This window comes from Engraulis encrasicolus, chromosome 4 (genome assembly GCF_034702125.1).
Source record: "Engraulis encrasicolus isolate BLACKSEA-1 chromosome 4, IST_EnEncr_1.0, whole genome shotgun sequence".
Lineage (NCBI taxonomy): Eukaryota > Metazoa > Chordata > Actinopteri > Clupeiformes > Engraulidae > Engraulis > Engraulis encrasicolus.
In genome coordinates this window covers 14,396,718-14,418,370 of record NC_085860.1, presented here as the reverse complement: position 1 = coordinate 14,418,370, position 21,653 = coordinate 14,396,718, and the positions used below count along the sequence as shown (strand labels likewise).

Genomic DNA, 21,653 nt, shown 5'->3' with positions numbered 1-21,653 from the left:
TACAACAGGTGTTTCTCTGTTTTGTTTTTGTTTTTTTCCCCAGTGCAGACAATTATTGATACAGTTTTTCCACCGATCTCTACAACCTCTGGACAGAAGTTCTGAACAAAACCATGTGAAAGACGACATGCCCTCTACATACAGTACATTGTGTAACATCAATCTGCAAAAATAATCGCCATTTCACACTGAGGAAGGGTGTAAGCTCGAAACATTTGTGAGAAAAGACTGAGTGCTTCTTCATTCATTTTTTATTTTATTTTGTACTTTGAGTTCATTCATCGACAAAGTTAAGCACCCAGTGCAGTGTATTAGAAGGTGTTGAGCGCGTTACCTGATCTTTCTCTGTAATGTCGATCTGGACACCTCCTGGGCCTGAGGTCTGGCTTGTGGACCTGGACAACTGGCCTGTTTTTCCTCCCTGTCGACGGGCCTGGCTATCACTAATGCTTACTGAATATAACTTTAATATGGAGCTGTCATTATGTCTATGTGTGGACTGTAATGTAAATCATGCATGCACACCCAACTAATTATTACTTGTCTTGTCTTGTTATTCATAGACATCTGTTGTGCATCACCAACATCATCAAAGCCATCATTTATCATGTAAGGATCATCATAAATCAGCAATGCCATCCTGCTCATTACAATATGAGGTGGAGTTGATGCCCACTTGCAGGTTTGACTGGGCTTGGCACAAAACAATCTGAAAGGGCCCCCCTATCAATGCAACAGAAGTCCCAATTCTTCCCCTCCCCCTCCCTTGGCCTGTGACAACTGACCTGTTTGCCCCACCCTGTCGGAGGACCTGCATATGACAAGTATGGAAAGAGCTTGGAGAAACTCTCAGGAGAAACATCTTGCAGCTTTCAGCATCTACCTTCAAGGTCAGTCGGGGTATTCTCTGGGCAAGTGTGTGTGTGTGTGTGTGTGTGTGTGTGTGTATGTGTGTCTGCTACTCTAGAATGTGTGCGAGAGGCTTTCTCCAAAGCTGCAGCTGTAGCCAAGACTGCATGGACTGGACACAGGTGCACTTTTTTTCATTCAGCACAAGTGGCTTGAGAGACACAAAAGTCTAACACACCGCCTCAATCATTCCTCATTATATCATTTAATCTGCCTTCAAACATCCATTATGAAAGTATCCCATCACAATGCGACGACTGGGTGTTATTTTCAGTTTCAAGCTCCAAGTAGGAGCCCCAAGACAAAAGCTGCAGACAGGAAGACAGGAAGACAGGAAGACGGTAAATCCTTGGATGTTATGCGACTCCGTCATGACCGTCCAGACAGGAGGCATTACCTCAGTACCTGGGAGCATGGAGCATGTGATCCCATCACAGCAGTAAATAGATGAAGCAGTCAGGAAAGCCGACTGGGGTGGGGCAAAGGGGCCAGGTGTCCCGGGCGCAGGGAGAAAAGGGGCCCAGAATTGGGTTGTCATTACATTGTATGTATTAAGTGAGGGGGCCCTTTCAGATAACTTTGTCGTGGGCCCGGTCCAAACCCCTGGAAGCAGTGTCTATGCAGCCGGTCACCCCTGTCCCAGTGACATTCCTGAAATATGCAGAGCTCCCGTGTCAGTAGATAGATCTGGGTCAAGCGGTTGCATCCGCAGGCAGACTGGTGACATCAGTAGGTGCTGAATGTCCTTAAATTACATAAGGGCTATTCTCCCAAAGAGGACGTCTTGTATTCTCTTTTATTCTTGCTAAAAGAAGTATCAAAAATTTAGTAGATGGTATAACCTGTGACAAAGTGGTCAAAAGTAACAATCTGACTAATTGTCTGATGTCGTATCATTGCAGCTCACCACAGAACTCAAATAGTTCTACCAGTGGACCCACTTCATATAGGGTGCTGTACTTGCCATAAGTATCAGAGATAAGTCAAATGAATCTTTCCAGCTGCACCAGAACTGAAAATACTGTAGATTCAGTGACCTATATAGTAGACAGGTTATTACTCCTCTGAGGGAGTTGAGGCAGGTAATGTCTATCAGCCCGTTTGCCTGTGTGTCTGCCTGCCCGCTAGTCTGTCTGTGTGTATGCCTGCAGTGTTTTGTGTTGCCTGCAAGTGGCGGCAAAAACACAGCATCATGTGCATGATCGAGCATTTGTGAGAAAGCCCAGGTCACCACCTCTGATGGCTCATGTTTATAGCAGATATGTTTGCACATATACCACACATACTGATTTCAGTAGAGAGGTTCATGCCCTCTCAGGATCCTCTGACACCTACACATGTGATTATTTATTCATGAACAATAAACGCTTGCTATTCTGGATGAGACTAATTAAAATGCATGACATATTAAGACTACCATTTCCCAAAATAATTTGGGGTGTAATTAATTTCTCAGAAGTGGATATGGCTTTATTAGCCTCGACACTGAATTCGTGATGATTTGGAATTTCCATATTTATTTTATTTATGTATTTATAAACATACTGCTAGCTAACAATGCACCAGAAACACTGCTGAAACAGAGGTGAGGAACTGCCTTTTGAAAGAATAGAAAAAGACATACTGGCATCTTGGAGGACAGCACTGTCTACGCCAAATGAAAACAACACAGTATTTCTTTTGCATGGCCATGTTTACTTCAGTTGAATGGGTGGTGATTATAAGAATCATAATTTAATTGATAATCAAGTGCTAATCCAATTTGAATAAGTGCAGCAGGCTTGTAGGTAATAAACATAGCTTGTTTTCTAAAAGCATCCTTATCATCACAACCACAACCAGCTACAATTATATTAAGGCAATCACAATACGGAAATACCCTTCTGGACATTGCAGTATTTAATATTTTACAGACCGAACTAAACTGAAGAGGGAAACATTTAGTAACACAAAGAGATGAGGTGTATAAGTTGTATGTGCATGTGTGTATGTGTGTATGTGTGTATGTGTGTATGTGTATGTGTATGTGTATGTGCATTGCATGTGTATGTACAGTACTCGAGTGATGTGTGAATAAATATTGAGGCACCAGTTACAGAGAAATAAAATATTCAGAGTTGAAAAAGAGGACATTCACTCACAAGCGTTTCCATGACTTTGCAGGTTCACTTTGAAACAGAATACATTCTTGGCAGGTTGCAATCCACTGGCGGATGAGACTGATGTGTTTTAAAAGGGATGGGGGATGCGGGTAATACCTTCTGGTGAGAAAAACAAACACATAAACAGTAAAGGTTTTAGGACCGAGGCTGCCAACAACAAAACAAAAGAACATATCAGGAATACACCCAAGTATAAATACATTGCTCAATTTGGCATTTCATCAAAGGATGCAGTGGAAGTCAGTTGGCAGAACTGTCCCAGGAGTCCGTAACAAGATGCTCCAGTAAAATTAAAAACATCTCGCCTGCGTATCCCCAAACGCTAACATCAAGGGACTTGTCTGAAGGCAAAACTTTGTACTTGTCGGTTTGCCTCAGGGTGAAAAGTTTAACACGAGAAACAAAATGACACAACTGTGACAACCCAGTGGCCCTATAGTAGTAGCACATTGCAGACAGACACAGAGTAAATGTAATGGACAACTCAGGATCTACATTTTTGACATGGAAAACAAAATGTCCAGCACAAGACATCATAAGTCACCGGAAGTGCGAGACAAAAAGCAGAGTGAACATAATGGTGTCATAAATACATCCAGCTGTCCCATTCAGTTTCTCACAATTCATTTCCTCAGTCGTCAGCAGCAGCAGCAGCAGCAGCAGCGGCAGTGCAGAGTACAATGCGTCATGTTAATTCAACACTTGGGGAGAGTAAGACCGACTGGTAGAGTGTTAAATTGGACTCGACAGGTGTTGATTTGGCTTCGAGACGGCAACATTTACTATGCAGTGACAGCAGGAGCAGCAGTAGTTTTGGCCCAGTGCCGCCGGGCTGGCAGCGGTCCAGAGAGGGCTGTCCTGTCTCCCCACCCTCCACCTCCCACACCAGCCCCTTCAGACCAGACTGCACATCTGTCAGTGCACACCTTCCACTACGCGACGACTGCTCTTAGAGAGTAGGAGCAACCAGAAGAGTGCTAAACCCCTCTGTCAGACTCTGTTATTATAAAATTTTTTGTCACCAAAAATATAATGGCCAAGTCTTAATCTATTATTAAGGGCTCTCCATAATGTCATCATAATCTACTACTGTAGTAACAGCGCCTCTGGCTGGGTGCCGGTCTGGCTTAGCAGGCCGTGACCTCCTGATGACGCAACACCCTTCAGCGTTGCTACTAGTCAGGTCAAGAACAATGCAAGTACTTTCTGAACTCCCGAAAAAATCAGGAACTCCTCCCACTTTGTCGTGAAGCAAACAATCATTAGCAAACCAAGGGAGGCGGGTCAACCATGCCGTTTGGTCAACGGTGATTGCTATGCTCTTGGTCAGACCAAGTCTCGAAGAGATTTGTAAGTTTATGATAATCAGGCTAGAAGTGGACTACTACTGTAGTCACAGCGGCTCTGGCTGGGTGCCGGTCTGGCTGGGTGCCTTGCAGTGGTCCAGTAACCCCCCACTCTCATTGGACCACATCTGTCGCTGCACACCTTCCACTCAGCTACACAGCTCAGCTCGGCTCGGCTCAGCTGTCATCCACGTGCCTCTGCTCTGGTCTCAGTGCCAAACTAACTAACACGCAAACACGTCTCTGCTCATTCCAGCCCCGCCTGGGTGCCACTGTCCCGCTGTTCTGTTTCAAGCGAGTGAAAGTGTGAGTGGGTAGTTAAGTAGGTACATTCTGATTGACACTGTGATTGAAATTGCTCAGATAAATTGTGTTGTCCAGCTGAGCCAGAGTGGAGAATGGCGGGTGCTGTTCTGCTCTCTCCATATGGGGCACCTAAGTCATGCCCTCTACTTCCTGGTTCATGGGGCAGAGGGAGTCAAAAAATGATTACTGGGCTTGAAAATGAGTGATTTTTGGATTTGTGGTGCATAGGTGGAGGTCCAAGGTTTGGATTGGTGTCAAAAAAGCACTCATTTTCAAGCCCAGTAATTATTTTTTGACTTCCGACAACAGAATACATGTAATGTGGTTACCAGGACAGATTAGTGCACGGGTCAGTCTAGCCCAGGCCCAGGGGTCAAGGGGGCCCTGAAGCCCAAGCCTCCACACTACAAAAAAACACTTAATTACTAGTCTATATATTTGTGTTCACATACTGTGTTTCAATTGCACTTTAAACCACTGAATGTTCTAATTTTCTCTAGGGAAAACCCCTGAACTCACAACAAAGGCATCTTTACCATCATCGTCTTCTGGAACCTTGCAATGCTATGGAGGGGGGGCCATTCTTGCTGCCTGGCCCAGGGGCCCATAGAGCTATAATCCGTCCCTGTGCACTTCCCGTTCAAGGTTCTCATCAGAAAAGAAATGACAAGTACAACTTGAACTGTAATTACAAACAGTAAGCTATGATAACTGAAAACAGAACTGAACATGTTTTAAAAAATGATTGTAACAGAATCTGAGATAGGAAGATATAGGATATTGTGGTATCTAATATGCTGTTTTTAAGTATGACTATGCACTGTATCCCTAACCTAAAATATTGCTGGGCAGACAAAACCAAACAGCATGTTAGACAAATAAAGTTACAAATATGTGACCAGTAAGGCACAGCTATTGTAGAGGCAGTTACAAAAAATGCTACAACAACAAAGGAAATCTGGGGTCTGCAAATGTGTGACCGACCCCCAGTTTATTGTCTTTTGTCTTGCCGTTGGTTCTATTTACCACTATAAAACTGTCAGTGAACAGTGTAACAGCTCAGTGACCTGTAGCAAAGCAAAACACATTCAAATGAGTTCAGCATGACTGGCCAACCTCTCTTCTCCTCTCCTTTCCGGGGCAAATTGAGCTTGCACGTCAACACTTGCTCCCTATGCCGGCGTCCACTGAGTCAGTGCCAGTAATGTGGCACTCAAGCTCCACGGTGAAAGTGGGCATCAAATGTGTGCATCCAAATGCCTGCTTGCTGTTCAGTGATCTTGAATCGTCTATTTTATTATACATATCTATGGTTCAATTTGGAACATGGTTGTATGACGGGACAGGCGGGACAATCTCCCATCTCTGACCAAACGGAATATCACCATGGCAACACATTTTTACCTTGATGAAAATTCCGAAGGCTTTTTACTGCACTCACATTTTGATTGCTTTTGACCCATTTGACATTTAGGGTCATTAAATAAGAGAGAGTTGTTGCCTTTTCCCTTTTTGCAATTCAACATGCATCATGCCACATCATAAAGCCTCAACAACATTATTCATAAGATAAGTAATCATAAACTATTTACATAACCATTTACATAACCCTTGACCATTTACCTACGTAAGCATTGATAGGTAAAGCATTTTTTCATGACATTTTAAATAACAATAAGCTGGGTAAATTATAAACAAACAAACAAAATAATGACCTTAATAAACATAATACTTAACAAACAGCCTTAATTGCCGTTTTCCATGTCCTTGTCAAACATTATTTTCTGCAGGGTGATAGAAATTCTCTGAATAAAATTGTGAATGAATCTGACAGCAGCATATAATTTATTCAGTGGGCTTGACTGCTAATGTTCTACTCCAACAAAAAGAAGCCTGACATACCAGGAAGAGAGAAGACCCTTGAATGTTTCTGCATGTTCTCAAAATAATTGGAATTATTACACTCACAAGGGTGACTGGTGCACTGAGACTGAGAGTGAGATAAGGATCATCCAGGATAGCCTACAGAAGTTCCCAATGGTTTGCTGTTGGGACCCCCTTTTGGATCTATGAATATCTTCACGACCCTCCTCCCACATCATATTCCAAATGCAAAACATTTTTGTCCACTAATGCTAATGCTAAATGCTACATGTTGCCATCATAGACATCATGGAGATATTTGTAATTGTATACGTTTCATGCAAGTATTCTCTCCACGACCCCCCAGCAGGACCTCCGTGAGTCCCCTAGGGGTCCAGACCCCCAGCTTGGAAACGACTGGCCTACAATGACCTCAAGGGACTATTTTGAGGGCTGACCTTAACCATGAGGAAGCCTGGCCTCTTGATTGGCCCTCACCTCTCACATGAACCCTTGGAGCAAAGGAAGACCCCCTGATGTAGTCTACACACCAACTCTCATTTTCCCACAACCTCTGCTCCACAGACTGGTCAGTCCTATAGTATATCTCTATTAGGCTTATACATTTCCAGAGCTGACATGACTCAACTGTAAATGTGTAAGACAGATGGGACATATCAAGAGCCCATCGATGTATTCATAATAGCAAGGCTGGTGCCTTTTCGTCTCTCATCTACAAAAAATAGGGCCAACAAATTCATAAAATGCACAAATAATGGTAGTAGAGGCATGGGAATTATTGTGCTACTTGGCATGATCACAAAAGTTGTATTTTTCAATTGCATAGAGAATAGCTGTGCCACACATTGACCGAATATGGGTTTGTGTACAGTGCATTTGAACTCTTTAATGGAAGTCAAAGTCATTACCATATCTCACCCACATCAACCCACACACTAGTTCCCTCTCTGCAAGGCAGACATGTTCTCTACTGATATTCATAGCTAGAGTTGGGATTCCCTCAGTTAAAGAAAAAAAAAGGTTTGGCACTGAGGTGTGTGTGTGTGTGTGTGTGTGTGTGTGTGTGTGTGTGTGTGTGTGTGTGTGTGTGTGTGTGTGTGTGTGTGTGTGTGTGTGTGTGTGTGTGTATGTGTGTGTATGTGTGTGTGTGTGTGCGTGCGTGCGTGTGTGCGTGCGTGCGCTTGTGTGAGTGAGTGTGTGTGCGCGCGTGTGTGTGTTCTGTCAAGCAGGCTGGAATAAGGGTTACTGCCTGAAGAAAACAGCAACCAAGGCCATGCTACTGGAGGATCTGTGAGGCAATCAGTCTTACCGGCTTCATGTGTAATAGTGGGGTACACCGTAAATGCCATTAATGAAAATCCAGTGATTGGTTAAATGGCCATGGACAATTATGGCTAAGTTAATTGGCCATACGGTACACTCACTGAAATGTGGTTGCACTGTCTTTACTCTCAGGTTAATCACATAGGACAGGGTGTACGTTTTTGGGGTTTTCACTGGCACATTTAGGCAGGCAATTGTAACAATGCACATTCTCCACTCCAGGCTGATGGCATTGTGACGTTGCAGGCATCACTGTTTAGCGTCAGGGCTTTTAGCAAAGAGGGGAATCTATAATCACTCGCAGGAAAAAGCAGCTAAATACAATCTCATTGAAACAGGGGAAATCAATGGGATCACATAAAGTTAGCTGAGAGGCGCAACCTGCCTGTCAGGACAGGAGGAGGAGAGCTGCAGGATCAGCGAATCCTCTGGCATCAGGGAACAGACTGAAGAAGAGCCGTTAATATTAAGGCATCCTCCCCCTTATGACAGCTCACTTATTGATGCGCATGGCGGCCGGAGATGTACTTTACACTCGGGCCGGCCGGCTGCTGATCAATATTAAATTCAACTGGCCACTAATGGACTACTGCACTCTTCATTACCTAACTACCCCTCTGGGATCTCCAAGGGATGCATGTGGCCATTAGCATGGCTGGCTAATATTAGCAGAGCAGCACTTAATAATGTAGCCAGATTTACAAATCAACATGTTCCGGGCTTGTGTGCTTTATAGAAGTTGCTAAAAGAATAAAGCTATTGGACTCTTGCCAGGAATCTTTAGCTAATTAGTTTTTCCTTTCAAATTAGACAACCGCCAGAGTACGTAATCTAAGCAAACAAAATGGCTGCCTGTAGTGGGTATTGAAGAGAAAATGCATTGCGATGCCTCTGTAATGTGTGCTGCTTTTGTAACATCTCTTCCTGTGATCACCTGTTGGTGTCCGGTGAGATGAATGGCCTCCTGGTTTAATGACACCCTACATCCTGAAGATTAATGAGCGGCTGTCAGACAAGGGGGACGGGAAGGGCGCGGCCTGCTACTGGGTGATCCCATCCTGTCAACACCTTGCTCTTGGGGCTCAGGGGTGGCTGCAGGAACATGAAGAGGAGATAGGAAGAGCAAAGAAGAGACATTCTTGTTATTATGGTGCACTATACATGGGTTTTTTTCGTTTACAAACATTGATGTTAAGAGGAGGGACAAGATACTGGCAGTGGCCAACCACATGAGCTCATTTTTTGACCGACAGCAGTTTCCAACAATGAGAGGTTGAACAGTGTGCAGACAGGGTCGCGCAGCCAGGGATTGTTAACAAACGTGAAACCCATGTGTAAGTAACATCATTAATATTATTAATAACATTCACATTATCATTACGTATTCTTGTGAAGAAGAAGGAAGAAGAAGAAGAAGAAGAAGAAGGAAGAAGAAGAAGAAGAAATAGAAGAAGAAAAAGAAAAATATTTACAGTAGGTGTCAGTTTTACTGACGTTATGCCTGCACTTACAGTGTAGAGAAGCTACAAACCAATCAGGGTGGTGTTCCTCGAAAGTGCAGTTGTTAGCCAGTTATCAACTTAGGTAGCTGCCAGTGGGAAATTGCGTTGCGACCAATAAAGTAACCAACATAGTTTTAGCAACTATGGTTTTGAGAAATGCACCCTAGATGACCATTTCAACAGGCCATTGTAATAAGGGTTCATTACATGTCTTGCCCATCTCTAACTGGGAGTGCTGATCATGTGGAAGTACAAAGTATGCCGTCATGTTCATTATGAATCACCTGAGAGAGAGACAGAGAGAGTCTCTGTACTTTCATTTTCAAATCACTAGATTTTTCTTATTGTTGACCACCACTGTAGGCCTACCTAAGTCATATTGGATTGGTTTGGTGCACTCATGAACAATGGTTCAGGCAGATCTTATCCTTCAAGCATTTGAATGGCTATTTTAATTTTTGACTGTGTGTGTTCAGAATACAGAGTTCTGATAGGCACTCGGAAGATTGAAAGTGTTTTTTAAGCAATTTGCAGTCTGACTGCTACTTAAATTGTTATAAAAGGCTTGTCAAGAGAATTGCTTTGTTGTATTATTTATGCTGTTTGTTATCTACACGTGTGTGCGTGTGTGCGTGTGTGTGTGTGTGTGTGTGTGTGTGTGTGTGTGTGTGTGTGTGTGTGTGTGTGTGTGTGTGTGTGTGTGTGTGTGTGTGTGTGTGTGTGTATACGACACAAGGAAATGGCAACATTATTTTCCTGAAAGATGGCAGGAAAAAAAGATCAGTCACCTGTAAAAACCTATTACTGTTGAACAAATAAAAATGACCTTTGTTTCACATGTGTGGGATCAAGTACACAAACATCAAAGTTCAACTTCAAAGGCTAGAATGAAATTAACTGTCACCTGCTGCTTATTGGCTGAGGATGACTTTACAGGGAAGTGACATATTCCCTTTCCCAATGTACACAACAAGCTCAATGAGGGATGCAAACGATTGATCGATTAATTGACTTTAATCGATCAATGCATTAATCGATTAAAAAACATGAATCGCAATTAATCGACAATTCAACTGACAAGAGACCCAGGTGAAATGGGCATGTGAAGAGTGTGTGTGTGTGAAGAGGGATGTGAATACTGAGAATATTCAAATCACCTTTGGATTAAAGAATTGAAATAGAATGAATTTAAATGTGGTATTTTATCTCAATTTTTAATATTTTTTTTTAGATTTAGTAGGTTTTTTTTGAGAAACATTGAGATTTCGGGGGGAAACGCTGCTTATCAATTAACCGTAAGTCGATCGATAAGGCTATCAACTAATGATTAATGAATTAATCGATAATTTGCATCCCTAAGCTCAATGAATAGCAGAGACAAACAAAGAAGTTCAAACATATTTGATTTAGAGCAAAACCAATTGTAACCAACCATTTTCATAGCTTATGCTAGTGCATGCCACTTTTAGATCTCCCATGTAATAACTGACCCATTCCTTTCGGGTCAGTCGTTGCCCTCATACCTCACAACATTGTGTTTTCTAAATTTCCAATCAATTCCTAAATATGGTAAATGGCCATGTGAATATTTAAAAGACATAATTCTCATTCTTCTCAGTCTTCTTATGTTTGTTCTTCTTGCTATTACATTGGCATCTGGCATCATTTGCTAATTTGGGAACTTAATGTTCTATCCAAAAGATAGAAACAGATCAATTGCAACCAACAGCCAGTCAAAATAACTGAAAGGTCTGACAAGACATTGAAGAGAAAGTGCCACGTACAAAACAAAGAACACCACATATAATAGATTAAACTATTTTCTACTCTGAACTCTGCACCTTTGCTGTCAGCTCATGCGGCACAGCTTTATTAAAAACATTGCTGCTGGAGCAGAATGGCGGTCCTGTACTTGTTTTTCTCCAAGTGTCTGGACAATAAATCACCATTCTCCTGATGAACCAAACATGTAGTCTAGACCACAATGCCAAAAGGTTTGTTGGAATGACAGTCAGGGCACATTCTCCAATATGACAGCACTTCACTACAATGAACCACTCTGAATTCGGATGTGTTTGTGTCTTTGCTGTCCTGGCAACATCATGCTACGTGGACCATATTGCTACCACTGTTCTGTTGTTAACGCATCTACAGTCAATATTTCAGTCATTTGGAACAGCAATTCTTCATTGACACAGACAGCCTTGTGTTACCCATCTGTTTAAACGTTATGTAATCCACTTGATGCAGAGTTGCAATCCTCCCCCCAGGCGTGCACAAAAAATGAGGCAGACAAATCCTTTGAATTAATGTGATGCAATATTAGCATGCAGTGTTCCCCGGGGTGCTACCACCACTGTGTGGTCCTGGAGCTGTGGGCCATGCGGCTTGTACCCTTACTGTACTAGCCAGGGCTGAAACTTGACAAATTAAACAAGATGATGAGAGGGTAAAAGGGCAAACACTCTTTGAAGCGTATAAATAAGTAGAGTTAAATTAAAAAGAAATGAACATTGTGCAAATTGCATTTTCAAGTATGGCTTCAAAGCAAAGCTTGAAGTGCTAAAACACTAAATGATTTAATCAAGACCAGTGAGCTGTGTATAATTTGCATTAAATGAATCTGACGCAGGGTGACTAAATCTACTGTTTTGTGACCATTTTGCTGGCGTCAACAGCAGGAGGTCTGTTCCTACATTTGTAACATTTGAAATCACAACAGAGTTCTAAAATGACTATGCTCAGCAATGGCAGAGAGCTTCAAACACTGGGAGTTAATGGCACACCCCAGTCCACAGCTTAGCTGCCGAAGCAAATCTGAACTGGCAACTGGCTGCAATGGAGATATCAATATGCTGCTGACAACGCAATTAAACTTTCAAGACACAATGGCTTCATGTTGGGAAAATACTGACATACTCAAGTGGAATAAAACTCACAATTGCATTATTTTGAATCGCAAACAGTATTCAAAATGTCTATAAATGCATTCCATTCCAGCCATGCACTACAGCCATCAAGTTTAGATTAATCTGTATCCTACTGGTATAAAACAAGTTCCATCTCTATTCTTCATAAAATCCCAGACACAATTTCCCATAATATGCATCCTTCTCTCTGTGACCAGAATATTTCTTGCAGTACTGTACAGGTTATTGCTGCTTTCATTATACATACTGCTTTTCACAGTTGTATTATTTATTTTCTTGTGAATTTGGACAAAAGTGACCACTAAATCCAAAACCATACCAAATTGTTTGTAACCAGAAAAGAGGTTCATTTGCAAGACCAATGATAAAGACTACTGTTTGTGCTAATAAATCTGTCTGATGGACTGACAGGTTGATATTAAAGTCTGTCTTCTGGAGAGAAGTGTGCCGCTAACTGACAGATTCCCTCGGACAGGGTCAAAACAAATCAGGGTGTCAACCTCCGTGGAATCCATATCAAATTCATGTGCAGAAATGGCTGTGTTGATGGCAAAAGGAGGGAAAGGGAGATGATGCCCAAAACAGTGAAGCAAACATGCTAATCATAAAATGAATACAGCCAACACTAATTAAAATGCAGTGTTGTCCTCCAATCAAAAGGGTTGCCCCTGGTATTCCCTCCATGGCTTAGCAGAATTTCCTTGATGCAAGCCCTGCATTGTTGTTTTTTTCTACTATTTCTAATGTCGTATCGAGACGAGAGACTAGAGACGAGGCGAGCCCGAGCCGGCAACATATCATCTGGTCCCATGGGCCTATTGAGAGGAAGGCAGCATGGGGACATGAAGAGCAGAGCAGAGCAGAGAAGACCAGAGCAGAGCAGAGCAGGCTGGCAGCACAACAAAGACCTCACACAGCTGTTTGATGATTAGCAACCATTAATTATGTGTTGATGCCTCCAGTGTGGCCTGAGATGATGACAACAACAGTATTTTTTGTAGTCACAGTCCTCCATTATGTAACATGGTGTTGAAGAGCCATCAGAGAGATATCATCATGCCTTGAAAACTTCATGCCTAATAGCTGATGCATACACAGAATATAATCAAACATGTGTGAGAAGAGATAACTAACAAGTCAACTGTCCGATGCAGTTGCTGATGATTTTTTACTGGTTATTGAAACAAAATTTCTTCAAATGTGTCAAAATAGCCAGCAGACAGGACTTCAAGATTATTATAACTATCATAACTTTGCTGTTACCCGAATGGGAATAACCAAGTCGCAATGTATTACTAAATGCTCTGTATAATGTCATAGTAGTGTATTACTATAGTAGTAAAGTCTTTTCAATGACTACAAACCCCAACTCCGGTGAAGTTGGGACGTTTCGTAAACAGTGAATAAAATCAAAATGCTATCATTTTCAAAACATTCAATCTATTCATTAGATGGAGAATAGTGAAAAGACAACATATTGAGTGTTAACTTAAAACCGAGAAAAAATATTGTTTTGGGGGACATATGTACTCATTTCTAATTTGATAAATCCAACACGTCTCAAATAAGTTGGGACGGGGATCAGTGAAATTTAGTAAACATCCAAATAAGATAAAACAACAAAGAAGAACATTTCAAAATGAATTGTACTGACGGACAATATAGGTGTCCAGGTATAAGATCATCACAGAGAGGCTGAGTCACTCAGAATTAAAGATGCAAAGGGAATAATTACCATAGTTATTACATACATTTTTGAATTCCCTTTGATTTACCATGATTGAGTGTATATAAGACATATTTTTGTTACTAAAATCATTGTATAGGTTCATGACATCATGAAATATATATTGGCTGTAGTCTCACTCTAGCACTCCAGGAATTAGAGCTATTGAAAATTGACCATATTAAGAATGCTTAATGCGTGCAAATGATACAGGGGTGTAACATTCTCCTAAGCACCTGAACTCACTTGAAATAGACCCAGAAGACATGGGAAACTGTCCTTTGCTTACAGAAGTCGGCAGAAGTTGTAGAAGTCCATTCTTTTTGACAATAATAGAGCATTGCACATCCTGTGCTACAGTGAAAATGGACCATCCAACTTGTGTTAGTGCTAGCTTCAAAAGTCAGCCTCCATGATGGCATGCGGGTGCAGTAGTGCATTGGTTAAGATGTTCTCACTCATCTGTAGAGTTAAATACAGTGCTGAATGGTATAAATGGGTTTTAAACAGCATGAAAAGCCACTCATGCATTATATTTTGAAGGGAGATCTTCGATTACTGCCACATAGTAAGGTCAAATTGCATTCTCTACTATGTTTTAACAGTTTGGCTCCATCATAAGGACCAGCAGGTGATAAAATGGTGGGCTTTTGGTCAAGAACTGTCACACTGTAAGCACTACAGAAAGGAAAACATTGCAAAACATGACAAGGAATACACCCACTATTTAAGCTGGTGAAATCATGTCCAAGATAGTAATTAACACTGTTTTTATATAAATTCATCAATCGGTTAATGTATTTAACTGTTAAGTGTTGTCTTTTGTTTTGTTTTTAGTCTTCCTCGACATTTGCTGCCATTTATTGTCCCCGTCCCAACTCTTTTGAGACATGTTGGATTTATCAAATTAGAAATGAGTACATGTCCCCCAAAACAATATTTTTTCTCGGTTTTAACACTTAATATGTTGTCTTTCTCACCAACTTTCTTTTTGCTTTTTGACAGCCAGTCACCTTTTTAGACCCTTAAGTGATGGTCTAAGAGAAGCATTTGTCAAGAAAAGCAGAGTAGAGTGGGTATACTAGGTATGGATCTTGGCAGTGCAGCATGTCCACTGCTTTGTACTCTGGCTGGTGGGAACGGGGCAAGGAGAGTTTAAACAAATACTCAAGACCTCCCTCAACATCCCTCACTCTCCTATTCAAGACCTCCCTCAATATCTCTCACTCTCCCCTTCATCCAGGGCCATTCAGTGGGCAGGGGAGGATCTAGCCATTTTGGGGCCCTAGGCGAAATATAAACATGGGGACCGCAAAAGTCATTCTTTAAACACGTACAAAAAAATTAAGGTCATCAACTGGCATGGAGGGTGCTATTTTAGTGTTTTGTCTTTTGTCAGGCCTAATTTGTTGTGTGTTTATCGCAATTGGTGTGACAGTTGGGGGCCCCCTATGGAGGGCAGATTTGGTCGGCGCGCTGGGAAATTGCCTAGGTTTGCCTAATGTAAAGTCTGCCTCTGCTGTGGGGTGACTGCTGGGGGGAAAGGATAGCAAGCACACACTGTTTACCTTGGATGTAACCAGGTAAAGAAGAATCCAAAAGAGAAACCAATATTCCCTGAGAAGTGGAATTCGACTTAAGTCAATACTGTGGGAGGACCACTGAAGCTCCGCGAACAGCTCAGTTTAACACTTTAACCCCGTGATTACCCCACTGAATAGGTCTGTTAGGATACAAAGGCAGTACGACAGCTTGATTCATTGGAGGAGGCATGGGCTGGGAATCCTTACTCTCATGTTTGTGCTTGTAAAAACCTTGATGCAATCACTAAATACTTTTTCCAAAAACCTCATTGACAGCAACAAAACGTCCTGACACACGCTTGCTTTCTCACAACCATTTCTAGTCCCATAACGCAACTCTATACACCATGACGATCAGTCAAAAACCGGTTTGCTCTATGGAGGGTTTGCACATGACATACTAGGTCCATTGACCTTGATGTCTTCTCCAGGGCTGGACTGGCCATCCGGCATAGCGGGCATTTCCCGGTGAGCCCTGCACCTTCGTGGGCCCCTACTTTCAGAAATGCAAAAATGTGAGGTTTTTTTTTAAAAACATTTCTGAAAACAGGGGCCCACGAGGGTGCGGGGCCCACCGGTGAGTCAGTTCTGCGCCACTAATTATGAGGGGCCCCTTTAAGCCAAAAGTGTCCGGGCCCTATTTATCCCTTAGTCCAGCCCTGGTCTTCTCACTGCTTGACACTGTTGTAATGGTGACAATGCTAGGCCATTAAGGGATGGTAGATCTTTTTTTGGCCTTGTCAAGTCTGCTCTTCTTCACTCCAGACATCAGAGTGGCATGCTTTCATCCATCCAATAATAAGAAGCGTGTAAAGGTCAAGAGTCTGCCTCATTTTAAATGTCTGGGAGAGTTAAGAGTTCTCTGACAGCTGGTGACGTTTGTGCTATGAAGAACAGTTTTGTGATCGACTTTTTACGCAATGACGTCAAACATGATCTGTTTTGAAGTGAAGCAGGTATAAACAACCTGGTATCAGGCAGAAGGACTTTGTAAACAGTGGCGTCTAAGTTTATGTCTATGCCACCGGATGCAACTTATGTGTCTACCTGTTTCGAATGCAGTAAAGTAGAAGCTTTATTGTAGCTTTATTGACCCCGTGGTGGATATTTCTTCAAGTGAAAAGAACAAGAACGTAAGACATGAAAACACACAATACAGTCAGATTCCCAAAACCAAAGGTATCTGACATCACAAGAAAAAGACTCATTACCATACCTTGGTCTGTGCTCCCAGACTCCATCGGTACTATGCCTGCGTGCAATATTGTTAAACTGTCTGGTCCCAGTGGTCTTCATGTGAATGTTATTCTAGGATTAAAAAAAAGAATTATTCTATGTTATGAAGCAGCTTGGAACATGACTCATCTAGATATTCAATATCCTATTTGGCTCAGGCCACTACATCACAAGCCTCCAATGAGCTCTTGAGGATTTTCCCCACATTTTGTTTTCACTGACTGAATATAAACACGACAAGGGCCAAAATGAGCAGGTCATTTAACAGCGTATTGTTGACACATTTCCACTACAGCCAAGTGTCAAAATCTTGCTTGACCTCAGTTATCCCTCACTTCTCCTTCTGTGCAGTCCTTTATCCCTGCTCTACACTCATTTGAATTAGAGAATTTAAGAAAAGAAGGAGCTTCTTTTTCTTTCATTGTAACTTCAGCCCACTGTCAGCGCTAATACGCTTTGGGATGAAGGGATTTGAACAGTCTACCTACCTGGTCTCTCAGTGGCGGAACACTTGCACATAGGGCCCCTGGGCAAAACACTGATAGGGCCCCCACTATCAATACAGGAGGACCCTGGGCCCAGGGGCCCTGCTTGCCCCCACCCCCCCCCCCCCCCCCCCCCCCCCCCCCCCCCCCCCCCCCCCCCCCCCCGCCGTTATCTCCGCCCCTGTCTATTATTACCCTCCCTTCTTCACAGTAAAATATCCAGTGTCATTTCAACACTTAGAGAGTACAATGGCACCAAAATACACTCTAGAGAAGATGTTAAATCAACTCACTAAGTGTTGAATTGAAACTGCCTCTAAAAATAAACTAATTTCGTAACGTGAAGGGAAATGTGAATTGAGCAGAAGCTTACGGATGGCAATGCCAGGCTACAGTTTACCTATTAGAGGTAAAATAGTATGGAGTAAGCCTATTGCCATGCAAACACTAAGGCATAGTTATTTTGATATGATTTCATGGCCTCAATTTTCAAACCATCATCATTCCACTGAGGGTCAGAGACAATTACTTTGCTTTGGTGCCTGAACACAGTGACTTGTGAGGGCATATGAAGATTGACTGCTGGCATTTTAATCTAGGTCCCTGACAACGACGTGCTGGTGAAATTAGATTTTAATTTTAATTTACTTCTCAGACACATTTGTCTCACCATTGGTTGTCTGCTCAGTGCTGCATGGTTGAGGAGATGGACTTAAGATCAGAGGGTTGCAGGTTTGAATTCCACCTTTACCTCTCCCTAGTTCCTACACCTCCATCCATGGCTAAAGTGTCCTTGAGCAAGGCATATTGCTCCAGGGACTGCAACCAAATACGCTGTAAATTACTGTAAGTTGCTTTGAATTAAAACATCAGCTAAGTAAGTGTAATGTAATGTAATGTAATAATGTAATGCCCAGTGACTCCCTGTAACTGTATTACCTCAAACGGCAGGTTACATCCAAACTGACAGTCCCCTTCAACAGCCAGCAGCAGTGAATAAGAAGTGCCTGCTAAGCAGAACGCCACAGTGCCATACTGCACAATGACCCCTGACGGGCCGTACACAATGACTGTGGTGTTGAGTGTCACTTCTATTGTTGAAGCTGCTTGCAGCCGCTTTTATGTAAAGCTGTTTGACATCAGAATCGAAGCGAACAATACAATGTATAAATGTATACATTACATTAACAAATGTTATTAATGTATAAATAAATAGTGTTACATAATGAAATTAAATATAATGTAATAAGTCCATAGGTAGGCCTATTAAGAGTTGAGGTAAAGGGGAAATTGTAATCACGTGCTGCACTCACAAACAACTTAAACAGCACTTCAGACGGTATGACACATTCATGCCTTTCCATTTCGAAGCGCCACTTTGTGATAAATACAAGGTCTGCATTATCGTGAGCAATTTTTCTGAAGTAGAGCAGTCCGTGGGGATTCTTTAGAAGTGGGCAGACATTTATATTCAACCAGACAGTGTCTGGACAGGTCCAGTCGATCAGAGGCAGAGCACCCCGCTTCTCATGTACTGAATAAGTGGCAGAACACTAACAGGTTTGTTCTTTTTGGCAGGAGCCTGGAGGCTATAATATGAAAGGAACGCAACATTGACTTTTTCAGGATGGGCATTTAGGCCTAGTATTGCCTTGGTAAACATTTGGATGAGTGTGAGTGCAACATTATTATAATGGCTTAAAGTAACATAAGAGTTAACCTATTTTTCATTTTGTTTTTGTTTTTTTTGCTGCAGGAGTTGGATAATTTACCAAACCTAGACAAGCTTAGTCTCTAGGCCCACGTGTAGGGTAATTATACACAGGCACAGTAGCCTAGAACTGGAAAGAGATGAGGGACGAAGTCAGGGCACTTCTAGTCCAGCAGCGGTTGTACTTGTTAAAGGTCCCTTGGCAAAATAATAGACATGGGCCCCTTTTGAATGACATTCGCTGGTATTTACCACGTCGAGGCTGAGGGGGCCCCCTACAACGTGCAAATTTGATGGGGCCCCTAGGCAACTGCCTAGCCCAGGGGTCCCCAAACTTTTTTCTCTGGGGGCCACATTATCATTCCTGACTGTGATCAGGGGCCGGGATCAATCATGGGGGCTGTATACTAGGCCATTGCCTGTTATAGCCATAATTTATAGCACAAAATAGTTCATCATTACAAGTGATTTGCAAAAGAAGTGAGTGCTTCACATGTTTTTCAATTTGAAATACCACAAGTATTCATTTTAATTTCTAATAACCATGTAAAAATAGCAAGGAAAGGTTAGAAAAATATGGTGATTGACAGTTTATGAGTGATACAATAGAAATGGTAGGCCTGTTTATATTACAGTGAGATGAGAAACTATCAAGACAAGAAACTTCTGGTGATTCAAACTAGGTTAGTGAATATTAAACTGTAGGAAGGTCTATAGATGAACAAAAGAAAATATTTAAAAGTACATTTTATCATTATTATTTTTCCTGTGAGGATTGCTTCTTTGGGCCAGTTCAAATGGTGAGGTGTAGAGGTGTGGAGGACCGGTGAAAGGGGCATGGCAGGCCGCATCCGGCCCCCGGGCCTTATTTTGGGACCCCTGCCCTAGCCTGTTTATTGGTACAACCGGCTCCGGTGTAGCCTGACTTCATTGAGAAAATGTGTCATTGTGTTATGTATTATATTGGTCTTTTCCTGGTCTCTCCCCCTGCATGAAATAATGCAGCATTTTACAGAGGTAAAAAAACAGACAGGTGAAAAGTATAAAGTATGTTTTTTTTTTAAAAAGCATTTAATCTATCCACTTGTCTTGCGAAGAATAGCCTACAGCAGCCGCACTCACCGTAGCGCTCCCGCCCCCCAGAGGTTCTTTTTTTTTTAAACACTCCGTCGTTGCCAGGGTTTCCGTGTACGCGCGGCACGAGCGGAGACGCGCAGCTCTACTCGAGTCAAATCCGTGAACAGCCAGACATGGCGGCGGATCTAAACCCGGAGTGGATCTCCTGTCTACCTTCTTCATGGAGTTATGGGGTTACTCGGGACGGACGTACTTTCTTCATCAAGTAATTATCTATTGGATATACGTTCCTACTGTACTGACCTGTCTTCTGGCAGTTTTTTTTTACCCTCGATTTCCCCTCATGTTCACCTTTCCCGTTTCTTACCAACAGTGAAGAAGCAAAGAGTACAACCTGGCTGCATCCAGTCACTGGTGAAGCAGTCATCACAGGACATCGGAAAACTCCAGGTAAGGGTCTACCTTGTTGAAGTTCACAACGTCGTTGCACCGACCGTTGGCCATTCTCATCACTTTTCTTGCAAGTATCTCATTCACAAACTGTTCTGTTATTATCGCCAACACTGGTTTCATAAGTTGTGGTACTGGTTCATTTAAACATTTCTCTAACATGAACGCCCACCCGCCCAGTGTCAGTGCAAACTCAAAAAGCATACAACTACCATTATTACATGTGTGATAACAGTGGCCGTTGAAGTCGGTAACGTGAACGTTACGTTACTTCACTTGACTAGTCATTCGTAGGTTGATTATGATAGTTCTGCTGTGCATGTTCGCAAGGGTTGCTGGTGTTGTCATGAAACCCACCTGGCTCTCCAAGTCACGAATTCCAATTCAGTTGGAGACATCCCGGTCTAAGAGCTGTTAAACCATAACAAAGACTGTCGTTGTTTTCTACACCGAAGTTTGCTTTTGTGAGCGCTGGGGCAGCACATACTGCGGTTTTTGAATTTAAAGCTCAGCGCGCGGTGATTGACAAGCATTCAGCTCTTGAGTGAGAGAGGTGTGCTCCACAATGCGATTAGCTAACTGGGTATTCGGTCTGTATAAATAAAAACACACGGTGGGCTCGGTATAGCTAATCATAATTAGTAGCCTAGTCAAATGAAATATAATCAAATAATTCAGAATGTTACGCAATGCACTACTTTATAAGGTGGCTGCGCTTGTGTTGGCAAATAAGGAAACGCTACAACAGCAGCAACAGATTAATTCAGACTGGCTGCCTGCAAAATAATAGAATGATTGTTAGGTGCACGTAAATTACCGATGCAGTTAAAAAGCACCACGAAAGCATTGACGGGTCCTTTTGCTGCAGGAGGTAGTCCGGACGGATCAAACGGCTGACAGCACAGTTTCATTTAACCCACATTCGCCAAGTGCAAGTGCAAATCCACACACAGTGATAAGCCCGTCTTAAGTTTGTCAGACTTGATTACGGTGATCGCGGAGCTCTCGTCCACCACTACATTG

At 42.4% G+C, this 21,653-nt stretch overlaps 1 protein-coding gene and 1 long non-coding RNA gene across 8 annotated transcripts in view; one reads left to right on the top strand and one right to left on the bottom strand.

The window, feature by feature from the left end:
• Positions 1-2,645: 2,645 nt before the first annotated feature.
• LOC134447335 (uncharacterized) lies at positions 2,646-21,083 on the bottom strand. The gene is made up of 4 exons (XR_010034589.1): positions 20,988-21,083; positions 16,888-16,979; positions 8,865-9,022; positions 2,646-3,170 (listed from the first exon to the last, which is right to left on the bottom strand). It is a non-coding gene; the product is annotated as an uncharacterized LOC134447335 (long non-coding RNA).
• The window catches only part of LOC134447334 (pleckstrin homology domain-containing family A member 5-like), a 159,379-nt gene continuing 157,997 nt past the window's right edge, over positions 20,272-21,653 (top strand). For all 7 annotated transcript variants that reach the window (XM_063196751.1, XM_063196753.1, XM_063196750.1 and 4 more), the window contains exons 1-2: positions 20,272-20,445; positions 20,554-20,630. In XM_063196751.1, coding sequence (XP_063052821.1) covers positions 20,354-20,445; positions 20,554-20,630 — 169 coding nt within the window. In that variant the 5' untranslated portion in view covers positions 20,272-20,353. The remainder of the gene's footprint in view (positions 20,446-20,553; positions 20,631-21,653) is intronic.